The sequence below is a fragment of the Ailuropoda melanoleuca genome, chromosome 1 (genome assembly GCF_002007445.2).
Source record: "Ailuropoda melanoleuca isolate Jingjing chromosome 1, ASM200744v2, whole genome shotgun sequence".
Classification (NCBI taxonomy): Eukaryota; Metazoa; Chordata; class Mammalia; order Carnivora; family Ursidae; genus Ailuropoda; species Ailuropoda melanoleuca.
In genome coordinates this window covers 207,248,368-207,264,262 of record NC_048218.1, presented here as the reverse complement: position 1 = coordinate 207,264,262, position 15,895 = coordinate 207,248,368, and the positions used below count along the sequence as shown (strand labels likewise).

Below are 15,895 nucleotides of genomic sequence, written 5' to 3'. Positions count from 1 at the left end.
CTCTAAGGAAGAAAAAAAAGGAAACTAAGACCTAATATTAGGCTCATGGCTCTAAGAACATTTGTCTTTTGGGGCGCCTGGGTGGCACAGCGGTTAAGCGTCTGCCTTCGGCTCAGGGCGTGATCCCGGCATTATGGGATCGAGCCCCATATCAGGCTCCTCAGCTATGAGCCTGCTTCTTCCTCTCCCACTCCCCCTGCTTGTGTTCCCTCTCTCGCTGTGTCTATCTCTATCAAATAAATAAATAAAATCTTTAAAAAAAAAAAAAGAACATTTGTCTTTTTCTTTTGGCAAAGCTAATGTTTACAACATCCTCCTTTATGCCTACCAAAGAAAAAAATCATTCTCAAATTCCAAAACTAGAAAAAAGTTATTTCAAAATGATGCTTTATTTACAGTAGAATGCTTTTTTCCTTCTGCTACAGATTTGTTTTGTATTTTACACTAATTTTAATAGATTCATGGGTTTATTATAATCATTTTTTATTACTTTCTAGAAGCAGGTAAGGTATAAATATGGGCCAAGAATATAATCATAATGTGGTGCTTATTTTGTGTTGCCAGATTGACTTTTTAAAGGCTCAATCACGTTACCCTGGCCACCTGTAACATATGAGCCCAGGTTTTCCCCATGTCATTCTAACAATAGATTCTAGAGAGTATTTTGCTAAATACATAAATCTAACAATAGATTCTATAGAGTAATTTGCTAAATACATATGTATAAAGAGATTGTGTAAACTGTATACATCTTAAACATTGTATAAAATGTATAAACTCAGCTTAACGACTGAGCCACCCAGGCACCCCGAAAAGTACTTTAGACATTTGGGAGTGTGTTCACACAGGGTAGATAGGGAATTTAGCTACATCTTCCCCAGTCCCGGCTAAACAGTTCTTAGAAGACAGATTAACAACAGAGCACACAAACCAAGAAGTGTCAGGAGAGCTGTAGGCCACAGCCATAGGAGGGGAGAAATATGAACAAGGCAAAATCAGAAACAGGGAAGAGGGACTGTCTCCAAGTGACAAAAGGACTGATAGGTACCAACCAAGGCTGTGAATGTCTTTCTGAGAAGGCCACCATGCCAGGTCACCTGCATGGAGTGGAATGGAGTTGACAAAGGTGCCAAGAGTGGAGCATTCCCTGTGGTCTAACGGGACCAAGTGAGTTTGGCAAATAACGAAGAGAATACGCTTTACCTCACTCAATTGTATGATAGTCTTAACTGTGTGACCGTGTATATGTCTAATGTTCAAGGTTTTGCCACCCCAGAAATTTAGTGGCATGTGTAACAAAGTGTTAAGAACTACTGTTAAAGGAAGACAAAAAGGCACTCTTGTTCTACAGCACTCTGCTTGTATTTCTTACTGCGTGTCACGTGATTTCATGATGTTCCAAACTTGCACTCTTCTCTGTGTTGAAGACCTGGGGGATGTTTAGCCCTTCATAAATGAAAATGATTTGTTTCCTTTTCATTGGCTGCCCTCAGATGTCTCTAGTTCTGGGAAGACATTATCCAAATACCACTGAAATGATTTGCAACCCAATCGTTTCCTCAATTCAACACGCTCACTAATGTTTCCGTAGGCAACAGATTTCAGACCAGGTTGTCGTAAAAAAAACTGCTCCTAAATGGAAACAGAGAGTCATTTCATTAAACCAAACAAGTCATATCTAACGTAGTATATATTTCCATCACCTGAACTAAAAAAAAAAAAAAAAAGACCTTCCAATTCTATCCATAGAGTGAGGGAAGAGATACACGTGGTACCTGGGATTCACTTGCCCCACACGTATTCACAGACTGTGCCATGACAAACCACGGCACAGGTGCTGTAGAGAGATCCAGGGAGGGAACCAGGGACCCAGGTGCTGCTTCTTAGGAGCCCAAGAATCACAGCCAGCTTTTGTGATATATCCCCTTGCTCCTGCTCTCTCAATACTCAAGGACAAAACCCTCACTCCCTGGTCCCAATCAACACTTCCATGGTTTCAGAAATGGGGGGTGGGTAGTGGCTAAGCACAAATTGACTCTGGGGGAAGACAGCCTGGGTTCACATTCTTGCTTTGCTATTTATTATGTGACCTCTGCCCCTGCCCTCATGAGGTTGTTGTGAGGACTGAACACTCTAATATGTGCAGAGCACTGGGGAAACAAAGGCTGGCGTGTGGTGTCATGTCAGTTCTGGCCATTATTATCACCACACCCAGTTTGTCTGTTAGACACTCTGATTTAAGATAGTATTAAGTATGAATGTCCAATGGATTCAATCTGCCCCACATTAAAAGAGAGATTCTAAATAGACTGAAGCTTCCTTTTAAAGAACCGTTGTATTTTCATCTGTGTTTCCCAGTGCCCAGAATATGGTAATATTGTTGAACAAGAGAAGGAACTTGCTTCTCCAAGCTAGTGTATTATGGGCATGCCATGTTGGATTCTCCCTGGGACCCCGGACCGTTGTAGGTCTTCGCCATCATGTCTTGCCACTTGCAGGGGATGGGCCTGAGGGTGGGAGAGGGGTGTTGTCATTTGGGAGCAAAGGCAGAGAGGACCTTAGACAACATTTTGTGCGAAGCCCTCTCTTGTCTAATGTAACTTATTACATTTTCCGGTGTGCCGGGTCATACAATCCATTGATTTTATGCTGAACATTATATGCTTTTTAAGTTAGATGGACCTTTTTGTCACTATATCCTCTATGAAATTCAGTTAACTACTCAGTCCTAGCTGTGTTCAAGTCGGCTGCTTAAGTCTGGGGCCAGAAAAAATCAGCAAGTGTAAAAATAAGCTCAAGATCTCTCATAGATAAATGCAATATAAAATAATAATTTCTAACCTGTAAGATTAGAATACAAAGTTTAATTAAAACCAGAGTTGGGGGGCGCCTGGGTGGCACAGCAGTTAAGCGTCTGCCTTTGGCTCAGGGCGTGATCCCGGCGTTATGGGATCGAGTCCCACATCAGGCTCCTCCGCTGGGAGCCTGCTTCTTCCTCTCCCACTCCCCCTACTTGTGTTCCCTCTCTCGCTGGCTGTCTCTCTATCAAATAAATAAAATAAAATCTTTAAAAAAAAACAGAGTTGGAAAAGCTATGGGGAGACAGGCACCTATGTATTTGGTGATAGTGATGGTAGTTTGGACATTATCCATCAGGATTTAAAATGCACCTCTCATGGCCCAACAAGTCCATGTTTTGAGATTTATTCCAGAGATGTATGTGTACAAATGTACGAAAGATAGTGTAAACGATGTTCATTTCAGCAATGTTAAGGATTAACAAAAAGCTGAAACAATCAGAATGTTTATCAGTGGGGGGTTGTTTAATGGGATCAATTTTAGGAGATCCATTCAAAGGAAATATTTATCAAAGGAATGATGTGTTTATATGTTCAGATTTTAAAAGACTTTGAAAGTATGTTTTAAAAATATACTAACAGGTAGGGATGCCTGGGTAGCTCAGTCAGTTAAGCATCTGCCTTTGGCTCAGGTTGTGATCCCAGGGTCCTGGGATCAAGTCCTCAGTCAGGCTCCTTGCTTAGTGGGGGGTCAGCTTCTCCCTCTCCCTCTGCCCCTCCCCATCCCTGCTCATGCTCACTTGGTCTCGCTGTCTCTCAAATAAATAAATAAAATCTTTTTTAAAAATAAATTAATTAAAATATACTAACAAGTAGAAAAATGGCAGAACAAAATATTGTATGAATCTAGTTATATAAAAGGATATATATTTGTTTTTAATGTAACAAGAAACTATTAATTTTAGTGACTACTAAATTTAGTGATTTAGTGATTGCTAATTTAATGTTACTTTTGAGGGGTGGAACTATGGGCTGAGAAAGCTTGCTTTTCACTTAGTACTCTTTCAATATTGCATGACTTTTTTTAAAAAAGATTTTATTTATTTATTCAACAGAGATAGAGACAGCCAGCGAGAGAGGGAACACAAGCAGGGGGAGTGGGAGAGGAAGAAGCAGGCTCATAGCGGAAGAGCCTGATGTGGGGCTCGATCCTATAACGCTGGGATCATGCCCTGAGCAGAAAGCAGACACTTAACTGCTGTGCCACCCAGGTGCCCCACAATATTGCATGACTTTTAAACATGAGTATGTTTTACCTTTTAAAAAGTAATTTCTTTTAAAAATCAGGAAATGTACTGTATGGTGACTAACATAATATAGTAAAAATATTATTATAATAAAAAAATATAAAAAATCAGGAAATATAATAAGCATACAAAAAGTACATAAAATTAAATGTGCAACTTAATGAATTGCTGAAAATCAACCCCTGTCATACTGACTAGGTCAAGAAATAGAACATTAATGCCATCCCCGAAGGCCCCTGCCCTTCCCGTCCTGGACTGTTGTATGTATATCTACAGTTGGTGAATTTTCATGGCTGTATAGAATTATATCAGTTAAACACGTCACATTTATCCATTCTACTCTCGATGAGCAGTTGGGTTGCATTTAGTGGTTGGCTAATACCAACAATGCTGTTTGTAGACATTCTTGTTTGTGTGTTCTTGTTGCACAAAAGCATGCCTTTCTGGGGTGCATACACAGAATGGAATTGCTTGATCACGGGATATTCATGATCTTTACTTGATTTTGCCGAACTGTCTTCCAAAGTGAGTTTGTAATAACGAATACTCCCACACGTGGTGTCTGAGAATTCCTGTGTTTGCCACCACTTGGTCCTATAAGACTTAAAACATTTTTGCCAATCTAAGTGGCTATGTAGAAATATCTCACTGAGGTTTTAATTCACATTGCCCTGATTACTAGAGAAAGAGTATTATTACTTTTATAATTTAAAATAATAAAGAAATATTGGATTAAGACCAGAACATAGAATATCATAGAGATTTTCTTACATATTTCTCCCCATGTATCTGAAATGAGGTCTTGTTGGGGTTATCGCCATATTTGTTCTTGCATGGATCCTGGAGGGACAACTTTCAAAGGGGGTCACAGCTGCATGTTCTCTGTCTGTGCCCCCTTTTAGGTCCTGGCTTGGGACTGAAGCCTTGGGGAGGAGCACAGATGAAGGGGCATGGCTTTGAGGGAGAAATCTTTGACTGTGGTTGAAGAGAGGTAGTGGGGGTTCTTGTGCGGTCTCCAGACCACAGCAGCTGCATCTCTTGAGAACTCAGTAGTGGAGGAAGAGAATGTAAAGAGCTGCCGATGGGGAGGGGAGCAGGGAGAGGTGTTTGCTTCAGAGGGGCAATCCTTAGGGGGAAAAATAGATCTGGGCCAAACAAACAAAACAAACTTCCTGTGGTGGTTGATTTACTTCTGAGAAACTTGAGTTTCCCTAGAAATTAAAATAAAAAGTAATGCTCCAGTGTAGTAGGTCAGAATGAACTAATTGAGAATAGGGTCTAGGGAAGGTGGATGAGGGGCTGAAGGTGTACCGCTAATTTAAGGAAAACAGAGGAAAAAACCCCAAACTTGTTATCCGGAAAGGTAGAAGCAGGTTTCTTTAGAGCAAGCCCCATTCTGTACTCCTGCTCGTCTTTCCAAATCAGAGACACTTCCTTCACCTTGTATTCATCCAGCCAAACGTGCACCAGTCGGAGATTGTTATACGTCACGGCTTTCATAAGCCCAGGTTGATTTGGAAAGCGATGCTTACTGATGTGTCCCACTCGCGAGCAGGGGAGTATAAAGAGTTGGCCTCCACACATCCAGATCTAGACAAAAACACAACACATTAATGTATGTTTGCCAGTACTAGGCAACTGCTGAATTTTTTAAAATAAACATAGGAATAGCTAACATTTCTTAGGTTGTTTATTTAATCCTCACAACAAACCTATAATGTAGATACTGTGATTATCCCCACTTTACAGATAAAGAAACTAGTATATACATTGGTTAAGAAACTTGCCCAGTTTGTTTCCCAGAGTCCGTAGTCTCTCATGGTTCATTCCCCCTTCTGTTTACCCCCCCCTTTCTTTATCCCTTTCTTCTCCTACCGATATTCCTACTTCTTATGTTCCATAAATGAGTCTGGGAAACAAACTGAGGGCTTCAGAGGGGAGGGGAGAAGGGATAGGCTGGTGATGGGTAGTAAGGAGGGCATGTATTGCATGGTGTACTGGGTGTTATACGCAAGTAATGAATCATTAAACTTTAAAAAATTAATTAATTAAATGAATCATTTAAACTTTTAAAAAATTAATTAATTAATTAAATTTAATTTAATTAAAAAAAGAAAAGAAAAGAAAAGAAAAGAAACTTGCCCAGTGACAGAGAGTGCAGGGTTTACACTCAGGAAGTTTGGCCTCAGAGCCAGCACTCTGAACACTAAGTGATTCTGTCTCCCTCATACGTGACCAATTCTTTTTTTGTTTTTATTTTTTGTTTTTAAAGATTTTATTTATTTTACAGAGAGAGAGAGACAGCACAAGCAGGCAGAGCAGCAGGCAGGAGAGAGGGAAGCAGTCTCCCTGCTGATCAAGGAGCCCATGGCTGCTCGATCCCAGGACCCTGGAATCGTGACCGGAGCCAAAGGTTGACGCTTAACCAACTGAGCCACCCAGGTGCCCCTGGATCTCATTTTCATCCGAAATTGAGAACTACACAGTTGTTCACTTAAGCTACTGTTTGGGGGCGCTTTGTTATATATCAAAAGCTAACTGGTACTAGCTATCAATAATGTTTTATTCTCTTTATTTATTTATTTATTTTTTAAAGATTTTATTTATTTATTTGACAGAGATAGAGACAGCCAGCGAGAGAGGGAACACAAGCAGGGGGAGTGGGAGAGGAAGAAGGAGGCTCATAGCGGAGGAGCCTGATGTGGGGCTCGATCCCATAACGCCGGGATCACGCCCTGAGCCGAAGGCAGACGCTTAACCACTGTGCCACCCAGGCGCCCCTATTCTCTTTTTTTAAAGCGAGAACTTAAGGAAACTTGGAAGATCATGAATATCTGTTTAATAATTAGACTGGAGAAAGCACTGTTTATTATATATTTGAAATGTTTCTTGATTAGAAAAGAAATCTGCCATACAGAATAGAAAACAAAAGGAATCCTAGTGATGAAAGAGGTACAAGAGTAGAAATTTCATCAAAAAACTTTCTCAAAAATCATGGGCCGCCTGGGTGGCGCAGTCGGTTGACCATGTCTGACTCTTGGTTTCGGTGCAGGTCATGATCTCAGGGTCCTGGGCTGGACCCTACATTGGACTCCACCCTGACTGTGGAGTCAGCTTGGAATTCTCTCTCTCCCTCTGATCCTCCCCCCACCTCTGGAATAAATAAATAAATAAATCTTTTAAAAAAATCAAATTGAAGGAAGCAATAGCAATTTAGCCTAATCTTCATAGGGCTTATGTTTTGTTCTTTTACTCTCAATTCATTCTCAAGAGGGACATGATCCATCTGGACATACATTTTGCTGGGCTCGCTGTCCATGTAGATGACGATCAGCTTGCTTCCTCAGATATTCTGCGGGAAGTTGTCCATCCAGCTCCCAGTTTCTACTGCTAGTAGTAAGAGGAGGAGTAATAGCACTAGTACCCCATTGAGAGTTAGGCTGACTCAGTGGGTAAGAGCACAGACTCTGGGGCTTGTCAGTATGGTCTGAGTCCTCCATCAGCTGTATGAACTAAGGCAAGTTACTGCAGTTACTCAACCAATTTGTGCCTCAGTTTCCTCAATTATACAGTGAGAATAACAGTACCCACCTCATGGGATTGTGAGGAGCATTAGATAATTTGATACTTACAAAATGCTTTGAGTTTGTGTTTGTAAATAAGCGTGTATGTCTGCTGTTGGGAAGTGTGGGAGGTTGCCAGAATGACCACAGATCCTCTTCATTCCTATATGCACACTTCTGTGCAATGTAATGTTGTACCTCATTCCATCAAGAGGTAAAGCTTATTTCTCCATCTCTTAAATCTGGCCTTGGCCTCATGATTTGCTTTGGCCAATGGGACCTTAACAAATGTGGCACAAACAGATGCTTGAAAAGTATTTGCTGCGTGGGACTTGCCTTCTCTTGCTACTCTTGGGAACCTTGTGACCATTTCACTGGAAATGAGCCAGAGCTAGCCAGATTGATGTAAGAGACAAATGGCAAGTCATCTCCGCTACCCCAGCTATCACTGGGCAAATGCCCAGACATGCAAGTGATGTCATCCAAAACTCACTAGCACCAGCTAAGCCTCCGGATGAACACAGATGTATAGGCAACAACAGTAAAAATCAGCCATCCTGTCTATGACCAGAAAAGCCACTTTAGCAACACAATGAATTATGGGACAGAACAATTGTTTGCTCTTTTAAGCCACTGTGTTTTGGGATAGTTTGTTATACAGCAAAAGCTAACTAACACGTGAGGGGACATTTTTCTCTTAACTGCAGTTTTACTCATTAAGTAAAAAAGACCTCCATCCATTTGGTTGCTTATTCTAGAAACCTGGTGTGATAGATGGAAATACTGTTTGGCAAATATTAGCTCACTCCCCCATCCCTCACTTTGGGGCAAAGTTTATTCCTCTGACATCCTGACTTTGGGCTTATCCCTCTGGTGCTTTGGCCAACAGAACAGGAGCAGACATAATGCATGCTGACGCTTTAAATGCGCTGTGGTTTGGCTTGACTTTTGCATCCTTGCTCATCCAAATGAGAAGAATATGCTGAGTTGCTACTAGTTACCACTCGTTTACTAGTACTGCAAATACTAGTAGGATAGTAATACTAGTAGAACACGAGTAGAATTCGAATACTCTTAGAATGATGAACAGACCTGAATCAAAGTCAAAGACTAGAGCCAAGCCCAGACCATCTAAATTCAGAGGCAGAGACACCCTGGCCAGCCCATGAACATATGAAAGAAACGACCTAATGCTTACTGGTCTAAGCCATTCAGTGCTGAGCTGCTTTTGTAACACAGCACCATCATGGCAATAGCCGACTGATAATGGGTTGTCCGGGGACGCCACTTTCTCTTAACATCCATCTTACCTACTTGGTCTCTAAGTTCCACCCACTCTAAGATATGCCTGGAATCTGTCCAGTCCTTCCACCTCCATTACCACCACTCTAGTTCCATCCGAGGTCACTCTTTGTCCAGATCATCACAAGACGCTCCTGCTCTCCCTGCTTATCCTCCACTTTGTTCATCTCCATCACCGTCCTACTTAAAACCTACCTGCAGCATTCTGCCGTGCATACGATACAATCTAAATCCTTACAAGGTCCTGTGGCGTCCTGCCCTTGCCCCCTCTCGGCGTTGCCTTACCCTTCTCCCCTTGTATCATGGTCCAGCCTCACTGGCCCTTCTCCACTGACACATATGGGTTGGAAGGCTGCCTATTTTCTGAGTCTGCAGGCAGAAATCAGGGCATTACTAAGTATTTTCTTACTTCTGTAATCTGTATTTGTTTTTGTGAGGTGATGGAGGGGGACCTCACGTGACAAAACCAGGGTAGGATTTTCTCAGGCTGTTCCACTGTTATGTTCCCAGTTATGGGGCTGCCTTCCAGATTCAGGCAGTCCATCAGATTTATTTTCTAGTGGGATCCCATCTCCTCCAGTCTCAATAAACATCTCAGCAGAAAGTTAGGAGAGGCTGCTAGCCAGATACTATTTTAAATGAGAACTCGGGGATAGCTGTCGCATAGAAAAAAGGGAACCAACGTTGGCTGAGGGCACGTTAGGTGGCAGGCACTGTCTTAAATGCTAATGCACATTGCCTCAGTGGTGGCACGTGATTATTCTGATCATTTATACATGACGCTTCTTAGACTCCAAGTGATTCAACCATTTACAAGTATTTCCCAACCACTTTTTACGTGGTCAACATACCAGGTATCGAGGGACCCAGTTGTGAACAAGTCAGACGGTGTCCCTGCCCTGACGGGGCTCACAGCCTGGTGAGTACACAGCTTGATAGGGGCCCAGCACAAAATAAAACTGGAGTCTCTGATTCAAAAAATTATAACAAATTTCAGGAAGGCAACAGCAGAGTATTCCACTAAGTGTGGGGTCCTTCCAAACATGGCCCCACATGCGACCGCACAGGTTGTGTCCCCACAGAGCCTGCCCTGAACACACAGACAAGTGACAACTAGGGTACAGCAGAAAAAGGGTTGTAATGGGTAAAGCAAGCGCTGTAATGCGTAAGCATACACAGGAGAAAGGACCCGAGTTGTGTTTGTGTGTGGGTGTGTGTGTGCACACATGTGCGTGGGCATGCAGGGGAGTGAGGATAAGGTCAAGAAAGCCTTCCACAGGCACCTGGGTGGCTCAGTCAGTTAAGTGTCTGCCTTTGGCTCAGGTCATGATCCCAGGGCTCTGGGATCGAGCCCCATATTGGGCTCCCTGTTCAGCAGAGAGTTTGCTTCTCCCTCTACCCTTTCCCCCGGCTTGTGAGCTCTCTTTCACTCTCTCCTGCTCTCACAAATAAAGAAATAAAATCTAAAAAAAAAAAAAAGTCAAGAAAGCCTTCCTGAAAAATTATATCAAAGCTGTAACTATGGACTGTGGTAGTGGGAAAGAGCAAAGTGGACAGAGGTGAGTGATGACTTAGACCTAGATCTAACCATACACGGTGGGGGAAAGTAGGGCATGAAAGGGAGAGTGGGGACCAAGAATGTACTCTAGGGGGATGGGGGATGGATGGTTGCAGGTAAGGGGAGGGTAGCACGTCATCCACCCAAAGAGGAGAAGAACATGGGAGGCAGAACGGGTTCAAGAGTGTAGAAAAGCTCCATGTGTGAAATGTTGGGTTCAGGATACTCATGGGATATTCATCCTATAGGAGAGTAACCTGCAGGCAATTAGACATACAAGGTATGGCACAGAAGGACCTGGGAAGGAGCTAGAACGGTGTCATTGGCATGCAGTCATTGAAGTATGGTGTAGATAAGGTTACTAAGAGCGTGGACGGAGAAGAGAAAGAGTGCCTTGGAGCAACCCATGAGAGGTGGAAATTCTGAGCACATGGAAGTAACCCAGTGACGCCCTGGCAAGCTGTGGTCAGGGCGGGGGGCTGCCGAGGAGCATGCCCAATCCCCCCTTACGGAGACTCTAAGACTTTGCTCCACCCTTTCTCCACTGCCAGCGCACCGTTTGCTTTCAAATCGCAGCATCCAATGAGGTTTGGCCACCTTGGGCTGAATCTAAGCTGGCGTCAATATCTAAGAGGTCCCGTCCCACAGTGAGGCAGACGATCCTCAGAGTATATGGCAGGGCTCCAGGGCTGGAGCAGTGCACCTTGCCCACATCTGGGGCCACCAGGATGGAGCCCCAAGCCATCAGACTGTTGGAAACTGCTGGAGGCCAGCCTCCACTCCACCAGGAAACTGAAGTGTGGATCTGCAGCCTGGTTGGGAGAAGCATTGTGAGGCTGGGGGTGAAGCTGCAGCTTCGTGGGCACCCAGCCCATCCCCACCTTCCAGAGTGACCGTAACAGGGCAACTGAAACAGTCAGAGCTTCGGAGGCTTCCAGAGAGAAATGGCTTAGAGACAGAATAGAATGGAGCTGGCGAGGTCTCCAGACCTGAGGTTGAGTAGCTAGTACAAAGCAGGACATGATAGGTTTGGAGAATATACCCCCAGGTTCTGTGAATCAAGGCAAGTTAATCGACCACTCTGTGCCCCAGCTTCTCCACGATAAGTGGGAGATCATGCACCTAGCTCACAGGTTTATCAGGAAGATTAAGTAAGTTAGTATCTGTCAGGTTCCAGAGCAGTGCATGTCACATACGTAAGACCTTGTCAGATAAATGAAATACATCTTTATCCATTACACTGTAACTTAAAAATGCCATTTCTGCAGGGAAGCCATCTAAGACACACCCCTCCCCCAACACAAGGCTAGATTCCCCTTTTATCTGATCTCACAGTGCTCTGTATTTCTCCTTCATTGCATTTATCAAAAATAACCAACTAACCACTCTCTCCCCGTTAGCAGCACGGGGCTTCATGCCAGCAGGAGCCACGTTTGCACTGTGCGCCACGGTATTTAGCCCTACCCCAGCACTTTGCACATAACAGGTTCTCAGGATTGCTGAGTGAGGGAGTGAGTGAATGGATGGATGAAGGCTGTGCCTTCTTCTAAATGCCCAGCGTCTGGCATAGCCTGACACAGCAGGTGCTCCTACCTGATGGCTACATTGGATCTGACTAGAACTCTTTTTTTTTTTTTTAAAGATTTTATTTATTTATTCGACAGAGATAGAGACAGCCAGCGAGAGAGGGAACACAAGCAGGGGGAGTGGGAGAGGAAGAAGCAGGCTCATAGCAGAGGAGCCTGATGTGGGGCTCGATCCCATAACGCCGGGATCACGCCCTGAGCCGAAGGCAGACGCTTAAACCGCTGTGCCACCCAGGCGCCCCCTGACTAGAACTCTTGAGACAGTCTTAACCTTAAACAAATGTAGACTTGGGTACTGTCACCACACAGGTGTTAGAGCCATGGGAGTTGATGCAGGTGTGCCCTGAAAAATATTAGCAAGGTTCGACACAGACCCAGGCCGATCAGAACAGAGATGCGACAACAGGTCCTGTTCCCCTGCCCTGCCCGGCGCTGTCCCTTTAGTTGCTGGGTCATGGAAAGCCCATGGATCCGCGGGGTCAGTGGGCTGTCCATGGGCGGTATTCTGTTGGCTCAGAGTCAAAGTTCTTCCCCATCAGGTTAGGAAATATTGCACTATATTAACAACCAATGTGGCTTCACAGGTACAAAACAGCTGAGGTCAGCCCTGAGCCCTGAGGAGCACATGGGATAAGAAGGGACAGCTGACAAGAACCAGTCTCGGGAACACCCATGCTTCCGTGTGTGGAAGAGGACCAGTGTGTTGTTCTCAACTACAAGAAAACGTCTGGAAAAAACTGGTCTACAGTGTCAAATGTTGCAGTCACCTCCAGTATACAGAAGAACAAAAGCCATCCATTAGCGACATCAATATTAAACTAGTGACAGTTCCCGGGATGATGTTCCAAGGTGCTGAGGCCACCAGGATGTGGATTTATTGGAATGAGGAGTGAGAAATGAAGACGTATGTACAGATGTCGATGATCTTCTCTCTGGAAAGACATGGTTACTTATCTTGGTTAGAGACTGCTGTTAATGTCAAGAGAGTACCCTAGCTATTTACTAATTTACATGTTTATGAAAAGAGAGACCCACACATACTTAAAAAATATGAAGGGGCCATTAGGAATGGAGTAGTTGAAAATTAATACATTTGAATGATAAGTTAGCTGTTATTTGCTATCTGGAGGGAATACAGAGCCAGAAAAAGGAATACACTCCCTCTTCAAATATGCATGTATTGTTCACAAAATTGATGTTATTCTGAGACACAAGAATGTGCTTATTATGATATTAAGTCCTGAGAAGGGGGACCTAATATACCATATACCATATCCACAGAGAGCCATGTAATAAAACAAGGAAGCATCACCAAACAATGAAAAGTACCAAAGACATGAACATTATAAAACAAAGCCTGGATCAGAAGAGAATACATGATGGGGGTGGGGAGAAGTAATGAAAATAAGAAGCTTACGACATACTGTCAAATAGGGCCTTAAGAGGAAAAATATATTGCTCCAGATATTTTTATATTCAAAATAAATTATCTGAAGCATTATGAAAGGAGTTTGTGCTTAAAGGAACTTTGAGTGAACAATGTAAAAGCCAAAAGAAGGAAGAGGGAGATAAAATCCAAAACAGAAAAAAATATATCAGAAAAAGAAAACACAAAAACCAAATATAGCAAACAATTTAATACACACTAAGATAATATGTGCAATTCAGAGTATGATCTCTGCAATGATTGCAAAGTCTAAAGAACAGAGGGCAACAAAGAATAACTACACCTGTCACTTATGAAGCAGCTTCTAGAAAGGATCTGTCTTTACAGCGTTGTGATAGGGATCTCTGGTTTTTTTTCATTTTACCTGCAAGGAAGCTTAAAGCTCAGCCAAGATTTGAACTTAGTCATTGATTAAGCTGCTTTCTTTGCCCTGGATTGTCTCCGCTGGAAAGAGACAAACGGGCAGAGAAAAGTGAGAAAAAAAATTAAGGATAATAATGGTGAACTCACAGCCCAGATTTGTATGCACAGCTCAAAGTGACCATTATTTTTTTAAGTGTTATTTTTTTAAGTCACCTCTGCACCCAATGTGGGGCTCAAACTCACGACCCTGAGATCAAAAGTCACAGGCTCTTTTGACAGAGCCAGCCAGGCGCCCCAAAGTGAACACGATAAAAGCCTTTAGAATTTAGTCAAAAACCAAAACTTACCTATGATAAACACACAATAAACATCTGAATGACACTTTTATACTTTCTTCAGACTGTCTCTCCAGGAATAGCTACTTCGTACTTCTTTTCTCTACCCCAATTATTTCATTAAATGTTCACAAAATTGCAATTCAAGAAACAGAACAAATGAGCAAAGGAAAAAAGAGAGAAAGAGAGAGAGAAAGCAAGAAACAGACCCCTAACTCTAGGGAATACACTGATGTTTACCAGAGGGGAGAGGGTGGGGGAGGGGGAACCAGGTGATGGGGATTAAGGAGGGCACTTGTCCTGATGAGAGCAGCTGATGCATGCATGGAATTGCTGAATTCCTATATTGCACATCTGAAACAAATGTAACACTGGGTTAACTATCCTGGAATTTAAATAAACATTTAAGAAGACCACAAAAACACAAAAATCATCACAAAATTCTGAGAATGGCATATATATTTATTCCTATTTACCAGGTGAGGACATGGGGAATTAGAAAAATTAATGGCTGACCCACGATCCTACAGCAAGTTAGTGACAAAGCTGGGACCCATTCTGATGCCTAATGTCTAGTGATCTAATATCACGAGAATATTTAGAAGTCAAATCAACTTTTAGATTTGAGATGTAATTCACATTCTACAAGAAATTCACCCTCTCACAGTATACGATTCAGTGACTCTGGGGATTTTCACGAGGTTGTCCAACCAGCACCACTATCTCATTCTGGAACATTCTCACCACACCCAAAAAGAGCCCTGGGACCCATCGGCACTCACTCTCCTTCTTCAAGCCCCTGACAACCACGAATCTATCTTCTGTTTCTATGGATTTGCTTAGTCTTCACATTTCCTAGGAGTGGACTCACTCATATCAATATGTGGGCGTTTTGTATCTGGCTTCTTTCACTCACCATAATGTTTTCAAGTTCCACCCATGTTGTAGCAGGTATCCCGGGGATTCAAGAGTTGAGAGACAATCCAGACAACCCTTACCGAGTCTTCTCAATTTGCAGATGGAGAAACTGAGGCCTGAGATAGTCTGTATAGTTGGTGGCACCCAAGTCCCCCACTGCCTAATCCTATTTTCACCACACCACAACCACCTAGACCATCAGTATAATAAAGAAGAACTTTCAAATGTCCACAACAGCCAAACTGTGGAAAGAGCCTAGATGTCCATCGACAGATGAATGGGTAAAGAAGAAGTGGTACACACACACACACACACGCAGGCGCGCACACACAGGAATATCATGCAGCCATCAAAAATTTGAAATCTTGCCATTTGCAATGACGTGGATGGAACTAGAGGGTGTTATGCTAAGCGAAATAAGTCAATCAGAGAAAGAAAATTATCATATGATCTCACTCATATGTGGAATTTTGGAATTCCATAATTCCAAAATTATGGCAGAGGATCATAAGGGAAGAGAGGAAAAAATGAAACAAGATGAAACCAGAGAGGGAGACAAACTATAAGAGACTCTTAATCTCAGGAAACAAACTGAGGGCTGCTGGAGGGGAGAGGGTGGGAAGGGTGGGATAGCTGGGTGATGGACATTGGGGAGGGTATGTGTTGTGGAGAGCGCTGTGTATTGTGTAAGACTGATGAATCACAGACCTGTACCCAT

The 15,895-nt window shown here is 43.0% G+C and overlaps 1 protein-coding gene across 3 annotated transcripts in view; it reads right to left on the bottom strand.

Annotated features, from left to right (window-relative positions):
- Positions 1-1,338: 1,338 nt before the first annotated feature.
- Positions 1,339-15,895, bottom strand: part of GALNTL5 (polypeptide N-acetylgalactosaminyltransferase like 5) — a 59,786-nt gene continuing 45,229 nt past the window's right edge. For all 3 annotated transcript variants that reach the window (XM_019795554.2, XM_034639746.1, XM_034639752.1), the window contains 2 exons: positions 5,546-5,695; positions 1,339-1,632 (listed from right to left, as the gene is read on the bottom strand). In XM_019795554.2, the coding sequence (XP_019651113.1) occupies positions 1,477-1,632; positions 5,546-5,695 (306 nt within the window). In that variant the 3' untranslated portion in view covers positions 1,339-1,476. The remainder of the gene's footprint in view (positions 1,633-5,545; positions 5,696-15,895) is intronic.